Here is a 22,261-nt window from a genome sequence, read left to right as displayed (position 1 = left end):
TTTTCTCCATGGTGTTATGTTTGCATGCTTATGCTGCACATGATCCGTTACACACGCTTACCTGTGTAAGGCGTCTGTGAGTGATTCGGGTCCAATCACAACATTCTTCCCCCTCTGCCCCGAGCCACAGCAGGCTTTGGCAACCAATCAGATGCACATATGGCACTCTGACATCATTTGCAGGGTCACAACATCCAATCCGGTAGAGAGAGATTATCACCTCCGAAGACCTGATGGGAAAGATTTGAACCATATGAGAAGCAGAAGTCAGCATAATACTGACAAGACCTCAGAATTGGGCTGAGCCTTCAGTTTTCACATAAACGCCTTCAGCCATTCAAGGGTCATGATGAGATGTAGCCTAGAAATCTAGACACACCCTAGTGGCAGCAAATCTAATCTGCCAGGAGTGTCGTCTAGCAACTCTCAATACCCTTCTGAGCTGTTAAAAACCAAACTCTGGTCAGGCCAATCACATTGTGTATAGAGTCGGTGGGCGGGCTTAACATAATGACGGCAGAGTTGCTCTTACATGCTTCTAGTAATCACAGAAGCTGGCGAACGGCGGTCTTTCGAATTGGCTTTGGCCGCGACTCTGGAAGACTTGGAGTTAAGCTTTTCTCTGAGAAAAGAACAAAGAACGGCACTGAAGTCATTCTTAAAAAGGGAAGATGTGCTCGCAGTTTTGCCAACCGGATACGGCGAAAGTTTAATCTGTCAACGAGCTCTGCTTCACGTTGCTCTGGTTGGTTGTAGCGCTATCCTATCGCGTGCAGAGGGAGTTTGAAAGACAACCGTTTATCCCGCCCCTTGGATTAAGCTGTCAATGGTGAGTTTCCAGACCAAACATCTTGCTGTGGGTCTGGCTTGTCAGGCTAGAGATGTTGATCTCTGCCAGAATGACTTTGGTTCAGCAGTGCAATGCTCCTCCAGTCCAGCAGGGTTCACCATACTGGAGACAAATCACATTTACCTCAAAGTGTTTAAAAAGGCTTACCATGGCAACTAATATGACTGCTTTAGCCTTAGTTTCAACTCTGCCCTTTTCACCTTTTTATATTTTATTTCATTCTCAGCTGCTCTCTGCCCTGTTGCCTCCATTGTTTTTTCCCCTTCAGACACTGTCTGCAGGGATTTGTATTTATCCTCAGTCTGCAGGGATTTGTATTTATCCTCAGTGAACTTTTATGATTCTGAGGTGTGTAAGAGATGTTTATTTCAGTTGGTGCCCTTTACAGCTTATATTACCCATGATGCTCAATTAGCATTATAATAACATCAATAACTGACTAGGCAGTGGCAATCAAGGGTTTTTTTTAGCACTGTTTGTATTCGATCCGGCAGTCTTCTTTGCCTCCCAGGGTTATGATTGGCTGATCACCCTGCCAGCAACCTGCAGACACACCCAGAGGCTCATTTCCAGGCACTGCTGGGGGCCTACCAGCCTTGCCACTCAATTGGTGCCCATCCTAGGGCTTTGGGTGCCATTGGCATAGAGGGCAGAGCAGGGTGGGGAAGGGGGCCTGGGTTGCTAGCGGCTGTTGCCATGGATTTGGCAGACGTAAGCGAGATGCCCTTTAAGTTGGCAAGTGGGCCTCCCAGGTGTATGTATGGGTTGGAAGGAGGGAGGGAGGGCAGGAGAAGAGAATGAAGAGGTGGAGGGGATCCAAGACTCCTAGAGCAGTTGAGGAAATGAGATCACACCCAGAGACTGACCTTCCGTTGGGGGCCAGGAGACGGGTTAGAAGATGCAGAACACAAGCACACACACTCTATCTGTATATCTGTCTGTCTCCCATATCATATCTGTCTGTCTTTTCTCTAGTTCTCTCTATCAATTTCTAAATCTTTTCTAAATAGAAATTATAAAGATGTTTCTGTCTGTCTCCTTGCCTTTCTGTCCATCCGTCTGTCTTGCATGTTAAAAAGCAGCCATGTAATGTGTTATGAAAGAGAAGATAACTGAAGAAAGATGAACAAATCGTGTGTGTGTGTGTGTGTGTGTGTGTGTGTGTGTGTGTGTGTGTGTGTGTGTGTGTGTGTGTGTGTGTGTGTGTGTGTGTGTGGTAGAGAGAGATAGAGACAGACAGACAGTACATGATGTGCTAAACTAACATTACTGCTCCTTTGGGACCTTTAACATCAATTAGAATAGCCTGCCTGACACACTCGCTCTCCTCTGGGTAAAGAGTGTATGTGCACTAACAGCTTCTCTTGCAAATTAGTATCACAAGCATTAGTATGAAAGTCTCTGTGTGCTTGATTGGGTTTCTTGTTTCTTGTCCTTACACGTCTCTGTGGTCTAATATTCTCATACACGTTGTCAAAAATCAAACAAAGACATGTTTAGATATAAATAAACAAGTGTTAGAGATGAAAATAGATCTTGTTTGTAGTGTTCCAATGAGATCCCTTTAGTGATTTGGCCGTCTTGTGAAGTTTTTACTAGTGCACTGATTTATGGCTTAATGGTCATGGCTTAATATGGTTTTACCAGCACTTGTGTGTGTATGGTGTTTAATATTCATTTTGAAGCAGTGGAGACCTTGTTTCCTAAATGAGAGAGCAGGAGGGTTGAGACTTGCTCCAGGCTAGCTGCAGGCAACCCTCTTTTTCTATTTACCTGCAGACTCGCACTGTGAGATCTCTCTCGGCCTGTCAGGACACACACACACATACTGTACACCCTTAGTTCTTTCTATCTGTTAATTTAAGATCTTGTTCATCTTTCTGATCTCAACCGAATTCTCTGATTCGTCTCTCTACCACACTTTTTGCGTGTATTTTAGAAAGTGAGTGTGTATGTGTGTGTGAATGATTGTTTCTGAAAGTTTTCCTGATACGAATCTTGCAGTTGAAAAGAGGTCATCTTATCAGAGACAAGCGAAATTGAACCTTTTTTTTTCTCCATTTCCTCGCTCGCATTATGAGTTATCTCTTCATTATCTTTAGCTCTATCAAGCAGCTTGTGATGTTCTCCAAGATTGTATTTGACGGAGGAGTCCTCAGTTCTTTCAGTTCTTTTTCATTTTCACCCGGAGATCATTTTTATACCACACAATGAGAAAAGAAGGAATATTCTAGGTTAAATACAAGTAAAGCTCTATCACAGCATCTGTGCCTGTACAAAAATTCCTCCTTAGACTTCCACTATGTATTACAGAACACATTTTTATTTGGTTTGGGGTTTTTTTGTGTGTGTGTTTTTGTACCAAATTGTCAAATGTTAAAACTGTTTTCTACAATTGTACCACAGATGCAATCAATAGGGCTTAAGTCATGTTTAACATGGATATTACTTCAAAAAAAATCATTTTTAATCCCCTACAGCTGAATAACTTATTCAGCACTTGCCGTTACAACTCTCCTTTCGTTCTCGTTCTTCCAGGAAGATCTAGCAGATAGAGCAGGTGGCCTGTCCTCATTGTCGACTGCGTGACCCCAGAAATTCTAAGGCACATGAGGGATTTATTCAAGTCAGGCGAGTCTTATGTATAAAAGTGAAATGGGCCGCTTCATGTTTTGTTTTTTCGTGGGTGGCTAACGGTAGACCTCAGTGAAGAGAGACGCCTACAAAACAGCATTTGAAGAGACTGAGAGGAGTAGGGTGTGTTGTGTGTTGGCGGGAAGGATAAGAAACAAGGACATGAGAAAGAAGGGAGGAGGACTAGGAGATGAAAAGAACTTCATAAGATCTTTGATATACAAGGAATTTGTCTTGAGGCAGGTGTCGACACAAAAAAGAAAAAAATATAAAGACAAAATATGTTAACACAAATACCAGCAAAATGAATGGTATCGAGAAAGTAATGACATCAAAAAAAAAAAATCAGTGTCCTTGGGTTCAAAAGTATTTTTCCTTTCTTTTTAATCCTTTCATTTTAATCTGAATGATTACCAATATTTAAACATTTATTTAAAATAGCTTTTAAAGTATTTTAAGATCAGAAATATTTGGTATAGTTCCAAAGGTCATTGCAGACAAAATTATTGGAACTGAATAAAAGAATTAACTATTCATATCATGATGTACTGCAAATTACACTCATATCTGAAATTTAATCCAAAATGAACTATTTTGTTAAAAGATTTGCTTAGGAGTGTGACCATAGACTGTAAAAAAATATGGACGTAGCGTCCGTGACGTCACCCATAGGATTCCGATAAGCCGTTCTGAAGCTTAAAGTATGGGCGAGCTGGGCGTTGCCATCTTGTGAGCGAGTCATCGCGTGTCATTCCCGGATAACAGAAAATGGGCAAAAAAAGGGGGATGTGCGTGACGCTGAGGTGACGCAATGACTATAGACGGCAGATAAATAGCTATCCGCTTGTAACCACGCCCTTAATTATGCAGAACTTTAAGGCTTTATATAACATAAAGGAATGAGTTATAAAAAAATTCACCCACCTCACAGTTGTCATGAAGATCAAAATTAGCCTTATAAGCCAAAACCACAATTTGTACCAGGCTGTAAACATGTTTTTTTCTGCTTTAAAGTTGAGAATTTTAACATGGGGCTCAATAAGACTCTGCTCCCTTCTGGAGCCTGTCCCTAGTGGCCAGTTAAGAAATTGCAGTTTGCATTACTTCCGTATTGGCTTCAAGAGAGATCGCGGGAGGTTGCTGCTTGGGTGTGACACTTAGCTCATGAGACAAGATGAGACAAGATTGGATTCACGAGAACATGACGAGATGAGATTTTTCGCGCAGTATTTTTAAGAAATCCTCAATTTCCTCAATTCATGACTGAATAAATAGTATGCAGGTGTATTTTGTCATTCATCTTGTAATGTCATTTTTGTTCTACTTTCTGAGAATTAATTATCATATGCATTGAAAGACTACATATACGAGCACTATAAAAGGTTGTGCCACAAACTCAACTGACTGGCTTCTCTATCCTGAATGATTTCACACGAGTCTCTTCAGACCTTACTTTACATGAATAAATTATGAGCTTCCAAAACTCCTGACTGAGGCTGTATGTGACCTCCTAATTGAACTCCTTCCCACAAATAGAACAGAAATATTAAAAAAAAATCTTAGTCTAAATAAATGCAAACAATGACTATGTTTCCATGGACAGCAGTAACCTAATTATTGACCATTTTCTGATTAATGTGTTTACATGAGTTGCTTTTAGAATATTCTATTCATTTTTCTTTTACATGGTATAGAACATAGATTGATTAATGGCACGTCATTACGTCTCCATGCCACGCTACGCTGTCCGACATTCAATAAAAGCGCGACTTTGGTGGGACTGTTAAAAATTCAATGGGCTCAGGAATTCCGCTGTAACTTTACCTGCAGGTGTCGCTGTTGGACAGTGTTACTTTATAAAAGCGAGTGATTTTTATAATTTTGAATGTATTTTTATATATATATTAAAATACATTCAAAATTATAAAAATCTAATATATCTAAGCAGTGAAGCAAAAAAAAAAAAAACACGCCACCCATAGCAATGCGTTATGGCACCACTTCAGACTGACAGATATGTAAAAGATAAACGAGAATTTTCAGAATTTTGAACACTTTGCTACTGTTTTGTATTCGTTGTTATATTAATTATAATTCAAAATCTGTTTTATTGGCCACATTACTAATGATGATTGCACTTTTGATTAATTTTCAAAAAGGACAGGGACTCAAGCCCCCAAAGCCCTCCCCTCTGCACTTGCCTGGTGTGCATATGTACGTGTCCTGTCACAAAATGTGGCGAAAACTACACAACTATAGTTAGATTTAAGGTGTGTACATGTCTGTAATGCGCTCTGATAATGCGACTAAAATAGGAATACCCCATGTCTCAATTCGATTCGCATTTACTCTGAGTATGACTTTAACTGGATTAAGGTAATTAGAAATCGATTTTAACATGGTAGCTTCTTAATCAGGTTAATATCTGAGTATTGTTGTCCATGTAAACATAGTCAATAATTGCAACCATAATCAAATTACTCATTATTGAAAGTGCAAACAGAGACCAAAACAGAGAACAGAGCTAAGAGGTGGTTACAACTACACAGCCTAGTGTGAGATAAGTTTAATATTGGGAGACTGGCTATTGTATGTCACCCTAATTTGCGCGAAACACAGAGCTTGTGGCTACTTTTGCTTTTGATTCCTGATTGCTCGTACTCTGTGTATAGGGAGCGGCGGTGCTGAGCGCACATTCTGGATAATAAGACATTCATCAGACTCTCTATCAGGGTCTGTTGCTCACAAATCTTCCACCATGGTCCTGTCAATCATCTCACCTTACTCTCGTAACAGTAAACCAGTACATTTCTTTGTGATTCCTGCAGCTCGGATGCAGTCGTGCAGAGTGCAGAGACGTTTACAATTGAAGCGACCGTTATCCAACAGAATATTTTTTTTTTTATTTCTATTTAAAAAAGCAAAAACGACAGTGGATGATGTAATGTAAACGTAGCGGTGGCATATTCTAGGCTAATGTCACCCTCACACTCGATATCACGAGACAGCTTTTTACTCGACGAGAAATCTTGTCACATTTTAATCGCGCGAGATCTCGCCACACCCCTAAAATCCCATATTTAAAGTTTATAGCAAAATGTTCAAACATACAAAATTGCAAGTTGTTGACTGTATATGCCACTGACTTACATAATTTGCAATGCTTTATGGGAACTATATTGCTCGCATTTTCTGATTGTTTTTTTTTGTGGAAGATTTTTTTTTTTTTGACTTCTGGAAGATTTCTTTTTGATGCCTAAATGATCCAAATGTGAGTTTATTTTGCAATGAGATAATTATAAAAAAGTTTTAAACGCTTTACAGATTGTATAGTTTTTCTTTCTGAAGTTCTTCGAATGATTGTTTCTTCGGTTTTGACAACAAAAGTGCAGTATGAGCTTTTCCGTTGCAGTTTGCTCTGTTCTTCTGTTTGTGCTTTGTTTTCGTTCGTCAGCGAGCTGTGTGGCATGAAGTGTGAGAGAAAACAAAGTCGCCCAGTTCTCGCCCCACAATGCCCCTGACATGTCTGCTGACGGTTAGCATTCCACACAGGCATGGAGAGGACAGTGCTCGCTGCCTGCTGTCTCCGTTGTTGTGGATGATGAAGAGGGGATCTCGAGGCGTTCGGAGGAGAGCGAGTGGATGGGGTCTGTGGGGTTCTCCTCTGGGAGAGGAACGGTTGTTATCTTCCCCTCGCTGCTACAAGCTTGGAGAATTTCTTATTCATCTTTCTTTATAATCTCTCGTACCTTGTGCTCTACGTCTCGGTATGGAGGGCAGAGAAAAGCTGTTCTGTGCAGAATAACAAAAACAGCAGCACAAAAAGCCCAAATGCGCCACAAAACCCACAAAGAATAAAAAAAAGTCTGCATTTAGATATTGCAATACAGTTTTAGGCACTATAAAACTTACTTCTTGTTATACCCCACAGTACTACATAACATAAAAATTGTATATTATATTATATTATATTATATTATATTATATTATATTATATTATATTATATTATATTATATTATATTATATTATATTATATTATCCAGATTAGGAAGAGGAATCATTGTTGTCTATTTTCCCACGCTGTGTGTGTGTGTGTGTGTGTGTGTGTGTGTGTACAGGCAGCCTGGTCCTGCTGGCCCGATGCAGGCAGAAAGCAGACAAATGCAAAGTGACACTTGTGTGTGTAGAATGGTATTTGTAGTGACGCTTTGACCGCAGATAATAAAGTGTTCGCCCTGAGGTGATTCCAGTCAGCAAGCACCCCAATGAAACTCGCTTACTCAAAGAGAGAGAGAGGGAGATGGAGAGATAGATGAGAGTGCAGGAACAGAGGAGAGGAAGGACAATGAGAAAGGAAGGCAGAGTACAAGTACATAGTGGTGAGTGAGGAAAGAAATTTCCAGACTTTTAAAATGTGTGTGTGTGTGTGTCTGTGTGTGTGTGTGTGTGTGTGTGTGTGTGTGTGTGTGTGTGTGCGCGCAAAACCGAACAGAGAGACCATCTCCAGTGTGTGTCGTATCATTGAATTAAAATGTTGGAATTGGCTTTTAAATGGTGTCACGCTGAAGAGTAATGCAAATTAAAACTTCACGCGCTGTCTTCGGATGGATATTGCCTAAAATGTAATTTCCTCTGAGAAGGTCTCAAGTATCATGCGTATTATTCATGTGCATTTTAATTTGACTCGGAGCCCCTGCGCTTATTAGCTCTGAGATTCACCTTTGATTGGGTACTCGCTTGTATCTGTGGGGAATTAGCTAAGTAACCCGAATATGTTTTGCCAGTTCACCCTGAGCGGAGCAGGAAATGAATCGATTAAAATCAGAGCCAAGTGTGGCCTTAAGTAAATATTAGATTATATTTTGGATGGCTTTTCCATTTTAACCAACCCAGTCTGCTCAACGCTTGATTTTCTTGTTTATAATTGTTTATATCCCTAATGTCAATGGACCACATTTTCTTTATTTGTTTTCATGAATTATGTTATCTTTTTTTCAGTTTGTAACAGACATCCTGAAATGTTATTAGGTGAATTAGTTTAAAAAAAATTTGCATAGAGGACAATTTAAAGGGTAAGTTCACCCAAAAATGAAAATTCTGTCAATAATTACCCTAATGTCATTCGACATCCGTGAGACCTCCGTTAATCTTCGGAACAAAAAAAGGGAGATATTTTTGTTGAAATCCGATGGCTCAAAAAAGTTACAAAGTCCATCTCACTACTATGTCTCTACAATAATTTTATGAAGCAACGAGAAGTTTTTGTGTGCAAAAAAAGCGAAATAACGACTTGTATAGTGATGGGCCGATTTCAAAACAAAGATTCGAACGGTTATGAATCAGCATATAGATCCATGATTTGGATCGCCAATGTCCCGGAATTTCAGCAGTTTGGCGATTTGACACGTGATCCGAATCATGAATCAATACGCTGATTCATAATATCTTTGTTTTGAAATCGGCCCATCACTATATAAGTCGTTACTTAGGTTTTTTTGAGCACAAAAACTATTCTCGTCGCTTCATAAAATGATTGTAGAGCCACTGTAGTGAGATGGACTTTGTAACGACGTCTTTAGTGCCTTTATGGGTCTTGAAAGAGGAAATGTCAATGAAGGCCTGTCTAAGCCATTAGATTTCATTCAAAAATATCTTCATTTGTGTTCCTAAGATGAACGTAAGTCTTACGGGTGTCGAACGACATTAGAGTAAGTAATTAATGACAGAATTTTTATTTTTGGGTGAACTAACCCTTTAAGTAAAAAAATTAATAAATTGGCACAGCTTACCCCGTAGTCTTGTATTTGTTGTTTTTAGTAACAGCAGAAACCAATAAGATTTGCTTGCATAGCACATCATTTGCTTGCATCATATAAATTGTTATTATTACCCATAATTCTCTAAGTATTGGCCAAATTTCTGTGCATCCCAACTTTGCGTTGTTTGCTTTTCCTCCTTACTTGTGCGATCCTTTTAGCAATTAGCGTGAATCATTAGCATACCTATTTTTATCAGTGTATGCAAATTCAGATGTCTCTCTAAGACTCTTGGTCTGGACAGACAGGTTCGCAGTCCTGCTCTATTATTGTCATTAGCGTGTGTGTTTGAGAGGGGCAGAGATCTGAACCCGAGCCTACGGTGCAGGAGGTCTGGGGGAGGACAGCCGCGTTCTTTCAGCTCTCCACTCAATTAGAGCCGGAGAGGCACACAGAGGCATGCTGGGTTAATTGTAGAGCTTCAAACAGCTGCCACATTCAGGGTTCCATTGTGCCGGCAACGGTTGTTACGGTGACTGGGGGCCTGGGTTAGTAATCGCTGAGTAATCAGTGTGTGAGAGAAGAGCAGATGACACGTCCATTAACAACAGGCAGGTATTGTTTAGAATACAACGACACCAGAAGCCCCTCATGCTCCCTCGCTCCCTCACTCTCACTGTCCCACTTTTATGAAACCTTTTTGCTGAGAGGGTGACAGAGAGAGACCTGCTTGTATTGGGGAGGGCATGCAGGAGATGTTTTTTGACCGTTTTGAATACCAGTTGCATACTATCCATCCTACATGGAATGCAGTAATGCAGGGGGGGGGTGGGGTTAGGTCAATAGTGTAGCAATGCATGAGATGAACCAATATTAAAATCTTTGCTGATAAACCAATGTTATGGCTGATTCCCAATAAATGGCCGATTTATTAAAATGTTATGCTATTTATGTGTAATAAATAGTTTGTGAAACGGTATACAGTATTCAACAATAAATATTCCAAACTACTTTCTCGTGACCTTATAATACTGCTTGATATAGTTTAAAGATGCAGTTTTATGACACTGTAGTCTGTCCAAGTATATGCCTTTTTGCTCCAGACTCAAGCGCATACTGTCCTAACACCAATGTAGCACACATTTTCACTCTTAGAAATAGAAGAATTGGGATTCAGCTCCTCTGGGACTCAATTGTGTGATTTATTTGAAATCACAATGAGAGACCAATGCACCTACAGTGGAAAAGAAACTGGGCTTGGTCCAAAATTTCCAGGGTCAGATGTCTCACACGTACGCTGGCTCATAAAGATGATGGCTGTGCCTGTCTAAGCGTTTGTGCTGACCGCTTCTACGCTTTAACAATTCAGGCTTTTAGAGGAGGGGGAACGCTGTAAACCTGCTGGATGTTGCACTGCATCTGACAGCTTATGTGTGTGTTTTTCTCAGAATCAGTTCCTGTTTATCTGTGCCTTGCCACAACCCATATATGTTGAGCCAAAGCTGATGTGGTTTTGTGTGTTCTTTGTTCTGTTGAAACCCAGCGGCTGTTATACCTCTTCTCTCCTGCGTCTGTAGACGTGATCGAAGCGGCTGGACATGTCCCAGGTTTTATTTATTCTTTCACTTCTCAACCGTTACAGATGCTTCACATTTTCAGTGATCAACGTCATCTGCGCTCCTGTAGAGTGCTGCTCTTCATGGGAAGTTAATTGTAAATGCGACGCTGAAAATATTCAGTTATTTTGTGTCACCGCTTCTCTTTCATCTCTGCATCATTTCCTGCAGACGCCTCCCTGAGGATGCGTGCACACATCTGGCCCCTCACGCTCTCGTTTTCTCTCTTTCTTTTCCTTGATTCATTGCTTTAAAGAACGAATAAACTGCCTACATAGACAATTCCCATTTTTTAGGATCTCCAATTGCAAATTTTCTTCCCCCTCACATTCAATCATATCCCTCAGATGCCCCCCTCCAGCACACACACACACACGCTCTTGCTGCTAATTAGAGTAGTGTTAATTGAGTATTTAGGATTATGCCTCCTCCACACTGTCTGCTCGCTCAAGGGCGGTCCAGGCAGCGTGAAGGACGTGCGCTCTCCGTATGGCTTCCGCTGCACCCGCATCCAGAGCTGACCTGGGCCTTTCCTAGCCCCGCTCACCCTGACCCATCTACTCCATGGCAGGACGTCAGTGTTCAGCCTGCAGGTGTTCGTTTGCCATGTGAGACTGCAGCGGGATGGCAGGGACATTGCGGAGATCGGGTCCCGTTGTCTTTTTGTGTGTTTGTGTGTGTGCAGGGCCTCTCTGGTTGGTGTGCGTCGGCGGTAATGAGAGATGGCATTTAGAGAACTACGGCTCTGACACACGGGCACTCAGTGCCAGCCGCGAGTGATTAAGGACAGAGGTCATTCCGCTAATTATCCCCCTGCCATCCCGTTTCCCGCAATCTTCCCCTCCCGTCCTCCCAGAGCGCTTTGTGCCTGGCAGGATGGGATCATTTGTCCGTATGCCAGAAGAGGGAAAAGGCACAATGCATGACTGAATATGCTCAGTGAGGACAGAACTGATATTAGATTGCTGGTAAACGTGTGGCATCAAAACAGCCAGCAAACTCAATGGATCACTTCTGTAAAGTGAAGAGGAATAATCTGCAATAAATGGACAGGAGAGGGCGAGTGTAATTCGGTTTGTGCTCGCTCGCTCTCTCTCTCTCTCTCTCTCTCTCTCTCTCTCTCTCTCTCTCTCTCTCTCTCTCTCTCTCTCTCTCTCTCTCTCTCTCTCTCTCTCTCTCTCTCTCTCTCTCTCTCTCTCTCTCTCTCTCTCTCTCTCTCTCTCTCTCTCTCTCTCTCTCTCTCTCTCTCTCTCTCTCTCTCTGTTTGTGGGATTGAGTGCACACATACAAACAAACACACACATGGTAGCTCCTGTTCTGTGAGCTAGCAAGGAATGGATTGCTGCCTTCCTCAAGGGAAATAATTAATCCGTACAAGGCTGTCGCATGTCGAGATGAAGCAAGTGTGAAGCATTTTGCCCAGGAGGCATTGCAGACTGTCGCCCATGCAGACACCTGTTAGAACTCCTGCCCCACATTAGCATACGCAATACACACACACATACTGCAAACAGGAGCAACCACAACACGCTTCACTCCACTGAGCCGGTGTGTGTGTGATGGCGTGTGTGGTTGCATGTCTGCCTATTTGCTGGAGTATGTTTTGTTTGCATTTGTGACGCGAACGCGTCTCTTGTGTGGATCTGTTGTTGAGTTTATCATGTGGGTGCGTGTGTTTAGGTGCGATTGTCTGTGTTTATCACAGGACGCCATCTGCGCTGTGCTCGCAAGCGTGATCAGAGACATTGAGCACCAATAAGTCACGCAGGTCTGAGCTGATGAAAGATCTCACACTCACACAGGGGATGGCCTACGTGACAGATAATGTTAGTGTAATATCTGGGCAGGGGGAAGTGTGAGAAAACAAGTCAAACAAGTCATGTTTAAAAGTTCAACGTTTGCCCATCTGGTACTTTCTTGTAAGCCTGTTTCATCATGATAAACAAAATGTGAAGTTGATCTCTTAGAACTGACTATAGCCTGTCAGTGGTGATTGCATTGAGATTTATTTAGATAAATGTAGTGAAAATATAAACAAATCATTTCAGCTGGCCATGAAACTGTATTTTAAATCACTTATATCCTAGGTCTTTAACCATGCTCCTGGAGGCCCAATGCAAAGTTTATCTCCAACCTGCTTCAGCTCGTTTATTTATTTATTTATTTCAAGCAACCCTGAAGACCTTAATTAGCTGGTTGTCGGTGTGTTTGATTAAGGTTGTAGCTAAACTCTTTCAAATAAAATTTTAAATAAAAACTTAGATATAAAATGTAAACATTATATTTGATATTTAGTATAACATTATGATTTTGGTCCTTATTTTAATTTTGCTATGTCACCACCAAGCGGCAACCTCCCGCGGTCTCTCTTGAAGCCAACACGGAAGTAATTTAAACTGCAATTCCTCGACTGGCCACTAGGGACAGGCTCCAGAAGGGACAAAATCTCATTGAGCCCCATGTTAAAATGCCCAGCATTACATCAGTAAAAAAAACTAGTTTACAGACTGGTACAAATTGTGGTTTTGGTATATACAGCGAATTTTGCCCTTCATGACAGCTGTGAGGGGAGGATACATTTTTGTATAACTTATTCGTTTACATTATATTAAGCCTTAAATTTCTCCATAATTAAGGGTGTGGTTACTTTGAGTGACAGGTGGATAGCCATTTATCCACCGTCTATAGTCATTGTGTCACATAAGCCCCGCCCACATCCCGCCTCTTTGCCCATTTCCTATTATCCAGGTGTGATGCACGATGACGCGATGGCAACGGCCAGCTCGTCTCTACTTTACGCTTCAGAACAGCTTATCGGAATCCTTTGGGTGACGTCATGGACACTACGTCCATATTTTTTTATAGTCTACGTTCACCACATGCAGTTCTAGCATCCGTGATTTCCACTGAGGAAAATGTTTTTAGAAAATGTGCTAGTTGAACCAGATGTTTTCTTTAGTAGAAGATTAGTATGTCTTTTGATTTGAATCACCCACGCTGCTTTACAACAGTTCCTTTAGTACAGTTCTAGTGTATACAGTTTTGTTCTTATTTATAACCTTGACATGGGTTGAATTATAATTTAGAAACGTTTAGGAAAGGATCACCAGAGAAAATCAGTGATGGCTACCTCAAACCTCTCTTTCTCTCCTCCGCTGTGCTCATAGCTGCAGCTATGGCCAGAGGCCTTTGTGGGTTGGAGCAGCTCTCTATGGGTCTGAAAGGCATCTAATCCCCGTAGCCTGTGAAGTGTGAAACCCTTTGATGGCAGGTCGGGTGCTGGAGGCTTTTGACTGTTGACAAACAAGAGCGGGCCACAGAGAGAAAGATGGCAACAGCAGCTTTATCCATTGTACGAGAGGAGTCAACTGAGCAGTTTAGGAATGGAAAATATGGACCTGTCACAAAAATGCATGGCAGCAACAGCATTAGCTGCACTTAAATGATAATTAGCGCATTTTGGCCCCGTCGCAAAGAGAGATGAAGTGAAGGGAGGAGAGAGATAGAAGGCTAAGGGAGAGTGACATGGCAAAGCATGGCTCCTTAATTAAACCATGTGATGATCAAAGATAGTCACCCGATCCAACCCCCCTTACGTAAAGCAGATCAGAAAATTGGCTCATCTATTTGCATACGGACCAGCGACGCCTCTTTGAAATCCACAGTTTTTTTTCTCTTTGGATCCAATGAAGTGAGGAAACTGTCAGTCTAGTTGTATCACACACACACACATGCACAAACCCTCCCCACCCACCCTTCTGTGCTGGCTGTCGGGGAAACATCAAAGCGCCGTGGCGCTGCTGTCACCGAGGGGGTTGAAAGTGTCGGCCCCTGTGCCGGCCCTGCATGGGCTGGACAGATGCTCGACAGCCCCCCATTTCATCTGACCCATTTAGAACACCTCCAATTAGACTGTGACAGCGCAGAGACGAGCATCCTTTCATCCGCTGCCCAAGAAGATGCCAGCTAACATACGCGCTTTAAACACTCGGCAGACCTCTGTAGCCTCAGGAATGCTTTAAAAAGACTTCCTAGACCCAGAAGAGCTAGTCGGAGACAGTGAATGTTTGAGGTTGTGTGTTTGGATGCGGCCTAAAACATGACCTAACTTTCATTCTTAAGTAAATGGTCACAGATGAAACAAAATATACAGATCAGTTCAGACAGTAACTCTGATATAAAAGCAGTAATAAAGTATTTTTTTTATTTATTTTTTATGAATTATGTATGAAATGCCATGCAATATTGTGAATATTTATGGAGGTCTTTGCGGTCAATGAGCAAATATCAGGGTGTTTGTCTGTGATCTAAAACTCAAAATAAGTAGGGTGATGCCACAAAGGCATGTATATCAACAACAACAACAGCTTCAGCACAAACAGATGCAAATTTGCATTTTTTGGCCTTCTCTGGAGTCTTGGTTCCAATTCCATTTGAAATGCTGTGGTCTGAGGCAGGCCACTCAAGCAAGACATCCTATAAATATACATGAAATAAAACTCTTTTGGGTAGAGGAACGGGTCAGATTTGTCCTATCCACTAGAAAAGTTTGTGCAGCAGCTAAAGAAAATGTTTATTTGAAATGTAGTATTTTGACATAATTATTCCATGTATTATTTTTATGGTTCAAACTGTTCAATTAAGATAAATTATTATACAATATTGTATAGTGCCTTATACTGTATTAATTTAACAGTGTAATTTAAATATGTTATACAATTATATGATTATAATTTTAAAAGTGTGTGTGTGTATATATATATATATATATATATATATATATATATATATATATATATATATATATATATATATATATATATATATATATATATATATATATATATAAATTACGCTGCCTAAATATGCCTTCATCACTTGGGAATTACTCTTACCATGTGCTATTAGATTTTAAGGACTTAGTAAGAGCACATGGATGGTGTAGATTTAGCTTCTTGAGTGATTGACTTGTGCCAGCTTAATGGAAGCCAGAGAGTAAAGGATGTTTAAAGGGTGACAATCAGAAATGTGACAACTTCCACACAGCTGTATCCCTAGAGTTCTGGAAAAAACACTCTGGCATTTGCTGACGCTGCCATTTGTGGCTGTTTAATTTCAGTCAGAAGGATAAAAACAACCAATAAATGTGCACACTTTTCTTAAAAAAAATATAATTTTTGAGAGGGTTGGTAGTCATTTGTGGCAGTTGATTTATCACTTGTAAATTGAGTGCTTTGCCTGCTCCCGCTCTGCCTTTTTGTAGCACTGAACTAAGTAGCCATGAAATTGCCTGAATAATGTCGTTTAAATCCAATCTCACCACGGCCCTTCACCTCCGCTCATCCTCTGCACTGCCTCTCGCAGCTTTTTCTCGTTGTTTCCCCAACTCTTTTTTTTTTTTCTTCTTAGAATCCCAAAAGCCCCAGGTTTTTCTGAAAACGCCTGATTAAAAACCCTGATCAAGCCAAAACAGAGTCCAACTACAAGGACACCATGTCTTGCTCTCTGAGTACTATTAGACATTAAGGCTTATTGGGGTTTTTATCGTTTCCTGCCCAGCCTAACATGTGAGTCTTTGTGTTTTAATAGGAGTGAGTCAGTGAGTTTTGCAGCACAGCTTTTAATGGATATCTCAATCATGTTTTATGACAATGATTGTGCAGTACATTTTGTCTCACAGTTTCTCTGTACAGGCTGAAGAAGGGAAAAAAACCCGGTTACGTATTCCCATGGGGTATAGTTTTTCGGTGGTTCGTGGGAGGGGTAATGTAGGTCTGTCTCTTCATTTGGAGATGGTCTGATTGAATAATTGAGAAATTGGCCTGGCCAAGGCTAAGACCTACTGGTGCTACTTATAAATCTCAAATGTGTCAGTGCAATTAAACAAGTCTTTTATCCTCCTTACTTCCTGCTCGCTCTCCTTTCCGTCTCCAAGGGTAACCCAATTTTGAACAATAGAAAGGCCAAATTAATTTCACAAAGCACTGGTTTAATAATGCCTTAGGTGCCTGATTTCGAGTTAAAAAAGAGCTATTTATCCAGGGATAAACCTCTACTGGAATATAGAGTGAGAGGGAGAGAGAGGAAGAGAGAGAACTGGATGAGGAATTAAATATAGTTTCTATAGAGAGGCTGAATTTGAAACATTCAGTATTCACATAATTTGTGATTAATCTATCTGCGCTTTGTACAATAGCATTTTTTGTTCTTCGCTGACATTTTCTTAGCAATGAAGATTGCAATGAAGAATGTACACACAAGGTCAATGGCAAATACTAAATGTGTAGGTGAGAACATACAATTCATGCATATAAGTCGATGAAGGGCTTCTTTGTTGTGGAAAAAGGCAGAACTGCTGTTGTAATGTGAGCCACTAAGAGGAGCAGGTCATTTAGGGTGATGCCAAAAGTTGTTACACACCTGAAGGCAACAACTGTGTAACCTTCAACCAGGGATGGAGGTCTTTACTGGAAGCTTGGCACACTTGTCTCTACTAAAATGGATTGGGATTAGAGTATTATAGAGTGCAAAAGACACATTTAGAAGAATCTCCAGGCTGCTACTTTAGCAGCTCTGCTCTCATTACCATATAATCTAAACTTGTCATGTTCCAAGTCTTTTATAGTCTTGATTAAAAACATTCTTATCTTTTTGTCTTCCAGGTGAGCTGACTGTCCCCATGCCTTCCCCGCGCTACCCTAGCGCAGCAGAGCTGGATGCCTACGCGCAGAAGACAGCCAGCAACCCTCTGTCCATCAAGATATTCCCCACAAATATCAGGGTTCCCCAACACAAGCACCTTAACCGGACTGTGAATGGATACGATACCACTGGACAACGCTACAGCCCCTATCCCCATCTCCACACTGGGGGCTACCAGGGTCTGTTAGCGATCGTCAAAGTCTCATCATCATCCTCATCCTCCTCATTATCTTTCATACCCTCGACAAAGGGCGTCCTCAAAAACTCAGAGGGCAGGAGGACTAAGTTGTCTCCGGCGCAGATAGCTGTGGCTCCTTATCCACCTCCCAACAGCAGCACTTTAGGCCATTGCCATGGACAGATTGTGTACCACACAGGGCATCCCAAACCGCCAGAGGCCACCACTCTGTCGGTCCCCCCTAACGTCACTGTGGCCGGTTCTGTGATCCCTGTGGCAGGGGGCCGAGGACTGAACCTCCCTCCTCAGTCAAATCTTCCCTCCATCCAGAGCATCATTTACCAGATTAACCAGCACTGCCAAGCCCAGGCTCTGCAGCAGGTGTGTCAGAATGGGGCATCTACAGGGCCTCCGAATCCCAGCCCATCCAAACAGGGCACCGCTAACTCCTCAGGGGGGACTTACGTCACTAGTGTGGCTCCGCAGGGAAACATGGCCTATTCAGGGACGGTGCTACCAGGGCATAATGGGGAGGCGATGAAGGCTGGGGTGTATCCTGAAAGTATGGACTACCTGCTGTGGCAGAAACAACAGCACCAGCAGCAGGCAGTTTTGAGGATGTACAGCGGGGGGAGCGGAGGTGGAGGTGCCGTTAGCAAGTCACCCGAGACCTGTGCCCCGGGAGGGTCCATCATGCTCGGAGGGGCGCAGGTGTCCTCCTCCAGAGGTTATCCGATGACAGCCAGTACGAGTGGTGGGGGTGGACTGGACAAGGTCAGCTCTTCCCCTTTAAACTGTGTGGGGATGCATGGGAACTTTTCTGTCGGCCAGTACTTTGCGCCCCCGTGGAACAGCGTATTGGTGACGCCAGACAGCGACTGCTACAACCCACAAGAGCTCCCGGGAGCTACCACAACAGCTGGACCGGTAACAGGGCACAGGGAGCTGGGTTTCCCCCACCACCACCAACACCCTCATCATCACCACCATCACCATCATCATCCCCACCACCACCCCATAGACAGCACGGGTGGTCTGTGTTGCAGTTTGCCCAGTAAGAGTCTATGTAATACATCAGTGTTGAGCAGCAGTCTGCAGTCTCTGGAATACCTGATCAATGACATCCATCCGCCCTGCATCAAGGAGCAGATGTTGGGGAAGGGATACGAGACTGTGTCTGTGCCGAGACTATTGGACCACCAGCATGCACACATCCGCCTTCCTGTTTACAGATAAGAAGAGCCGGGCTGACCAATATAAAGAGCGACTGGAAAATCTTTAATCACAAACTGCAGTTGTTGCCATTGCCTAGATTTGCAGTGGAGTTTCGTGATCCTGCTCAAAGCAGACTGGGGAGATCTGGATCAAAACATGGTTGGGTGAATGCTGGAAAGCCAATCGGTGCCTCTCAGCTCAGAGCTGAGAGAGAATTGCTGGCTGGGAATTGGAATGTTCCTAAATGTGGATTCTGTGATTCTTTTCTTTCCTCTCTTTTTTACCAAGAGGGATTTTTTGGGTTGTTTTCCAATTGCTTATCTTTTTTTCTTTGTGAATTACTTTATCAGACTAATAGTTTTTTTGGTGAGAGTCAAAGGTTTAAATGAAGTAAATTTGGCCTCTTCTCCTCCCCACATTGCAAGTAACCGATTGGATTAATGTGATGAAGAATGATGGTCTTTTAGCACGACGCTTGTCTATAAAAGATACGGTTGAACCTGTGCTGACAAAACACTGTAAGAGGTAATGGTATTCGCACATTACAACATTTCAAAGACCAAAAAGGCAACTAGATCAGTGCTTATGTAGGTGACGGTATAATGGATACATTTTAATAGAAATTGCACTGCTTGGGGTGTAAAAATGTGTGAAAGACTTGGGAGGTTGGAAATTAGACGTTTGAATATAATGTATTTAAAGAACTTGAAGACTTGAACCTATTTTTGTTGTTTTATTTTATATATATTTGTAGTATATAATATGCATTGGCTGCTAAGGGAGTAAGAGTGTAAAATGCTTAGGTTTTTTTAATGTTTCGTTAAGGGTCATTCATTTTGATTTTATTCTCCTTTGGCTGCAGTATAAGTTTCTGCTGTTCTCACGGTGTAAACACCTCAGAGAGCTAAACAACAGAACGCTCATTTATTTACCTACACTGGAATCAAATCTTCAAATAAGCAGATATAAAAGGAATCGATTGTTGGAAAGCTCCGAAATGATGAGACCACCCTCATTAACAAGTTTAGACCGATCAGGTCTTTTTGAAAAGAAACACATTCTGACATGCCAAAATGAATCCGATTTGGAATTGTGAAAATGAGCTGTCTGTTGTGGGAAATCTTGTTCTTTGATTGGTTAGGGATCAAATTACTTTTCCCTCATGGCTTTGAAGTTTAGAAGTACAAGTGACTCCATTAAACGAAGACCTGAGGGGAGTTAACCTATCAGAGGTGTCGCTTGACCATTCCTCTTTTTGAAACGATAAAAACAATCATTGCGGTGCCTCTCGAACAGAGGTGGAAGGAGAGGGGACGAGTGTTTTCTCAGCTCTGTGCTAGCGGTTTCGAGCCAGGTTGAGGCCGTTCGTAAGCTTTGTCTCAACACTGAAATATTTATTCCGACTGTGACTTTCCTGTGAATGTACTGCACTTAGATTACTGAGAAGACTAATGCCTTGTGGGACAGAGAGGGGGAAAATAAAGAAAAATTGGATGGGCACAGCGGTCCCTGGCGTTAAATTTGCATTTCTTTTGTCAGTCAAATTTCATCGGTAAATTGAATTTAGAAACTCGAGAGAGAGGTGATGCGGTGTTTCTGGCAGAGGCAAAAAGCTGGCTACAGTCTAGATTTATGAAGTGCAATTATTATGACTGTATTAACAATTTTGTTTTCTCTGAGCTTACACCAAAAAAAAATGTAAAACTACAGCTGTGTCTACATTCCCAATGTACCACATATTCATTCCCTTCTTGTTTTGAGGTGCAAAATAAAATGATTTCAAGAATTTATTAAGAAACCCATGTCTTTGCTTTGACCTTGACTGTATTACAAAAGTGAAATGATCATGTACACACTGAAGTAGTTGGGTGAAAAATTAATTTTCTTGTTACCGGTGTTGGGGGCATTGCAAGTAACTTGAGGTATGTAATCAGATTACTTTTTTTAAAGTACCAAGTAACGCATTAATTTTACATTTCCAACAAAATATATGTTTATTTTTTTTTCAAATAAATAGTGCAAGTTACTTGACACCTCTACTTGTCCTAGCCTAGAAATCTACACGCAACTTAGCGACAACAAATATAATTTGCAGCCAGGGCATCTAGCAACGAGCTTGCAAGCTGGAAAAACAACTTAAGTCAGGCCAATCACATCATTTATTGAATTGGTGAGCGGGCTTAACATAATGATGGTAGAGTCACGGTTCTGCATGCTTCTTGAAAACAAAGAAGCTGGCGAACAGCGACTCTGGAGGCTTGGAGTTCAGCTTTTCTTTGAGAAAAAAAAAACAAAGAACAGCACTTAAGTCATTCTTAAAGGAAGATTTTGTTGGAGTTTTGCCGACCGGATACTGCAAAAGTGTAATCTATTAGCTAGCTCCGCTTCACCTTCGTTGCTCTGGTTGGTTGTAGCACTATCCTATTGTGTGCAGAGGGAGTTTGAAAGACAACCCCGCCCGTATATCCTGCCCCTTGAATTGAGCCCTGTCAATGTGTATGTGATGTAGGCCTGGCTTGTCAAACTACTCCTGTCCCCATGTTGAGAAATTACAGAAATATACTTTATGTATTTAACCTCATTTTATTAACAAAGTCTTTGCTGCCTACCCTTGATGATCCAAATTAGCCATACCAATAAGCAAAAATGATTTGATAAATGCCACATTTGTTTTCACTGAAGAGTGTTGACCTTCTTCTGCATCCAATTTTTCTGAAAGGTTTGTTTGTGCTTTGCCCTCTACTGTACAGGCTTAAACTTATATTTATATATATTTTTATATATATATATATATATATATATGTATATATATATATATATATATATATATATATATATATATATATATATATATATATATATATATATATATATATATATATATATATATATATATATGTTTAAGGCTCATTAAAAATGTCAAAATAATAACAATAATTATAAAATAAAAATTATATATATATAGATATAATTTTTATTTTGTTATTATTGTTATTATTTTTAAACTCAGGTGCGAAAAAATGCAAAAGTATTGCAATATTGTAACTCTAACTAACTTTCCCCAACACTGCTTGTAACTGAATACATATTTCTACTAAATACGCATTTGTGAATTTCTCACAATTGAAGTCATTAACATGATATGAACAGTCCTTCATGCTTAACCCTGGGTTTTAGTCTTGAGTAGTCATGGTTTGAGACTTCATACTGCAAAACCTGGGTTAAGATTCTTAGTTGCATATTTATGAGGTTAACAACATTGATTTGACAAGTACAGCATGCAACCTGGTATAATTACTGCTTGTCAGT

The 22,261-nt window shown here is 41.2% G+C and overlaps 1 protein-coding gene across 1 annotated transcript in view; it reads left to right on the top strand.

Annotated features, from left to right (window-relative positions):
* Positions 1 to 20,740, top strand: part of fam222aa (family with sequence similarity 222 member Aa) — a 59,507-nt gene extending 38,767 nt beyond the window's left edge. The window contains exon 3 of the mRNA XM_067439316.1: positions 17,520 to 20,740. Within this exon, the coding sequence (XP_067295417.1) occupies positions 17,520 to 18,973 (1,454 nt within the window). The 3' untranslated portion in view covers positions 18,974 to 20,740. The remainder of the gene's footprint in view (positions 1 to 17,519) is intronic.
* Positions 20,741 to 22,261: the final 1,521 nt, after the last annotated feature.

Source organism: Pseudorasbora parva, chromosome 3, assembly GCF_024679245.1.
Source record: "Pseudorasbora parva isolate DD20220531a chromosome 3, ASM2467924v1, whole genome shotgun sequence".
In the NCBI taxonomy this organism is placed as follows: Eukaryota; Metazoa; Chordata; class Actinopteri; order Cypriniformes; family Gobionidae; genus Pseudorasbora; species Pseudorasbora parva.
Note: the sequence above shows the minus strand (reverse complement) of the source record. Positions and strands in the feature narration are given on the sequence as shown.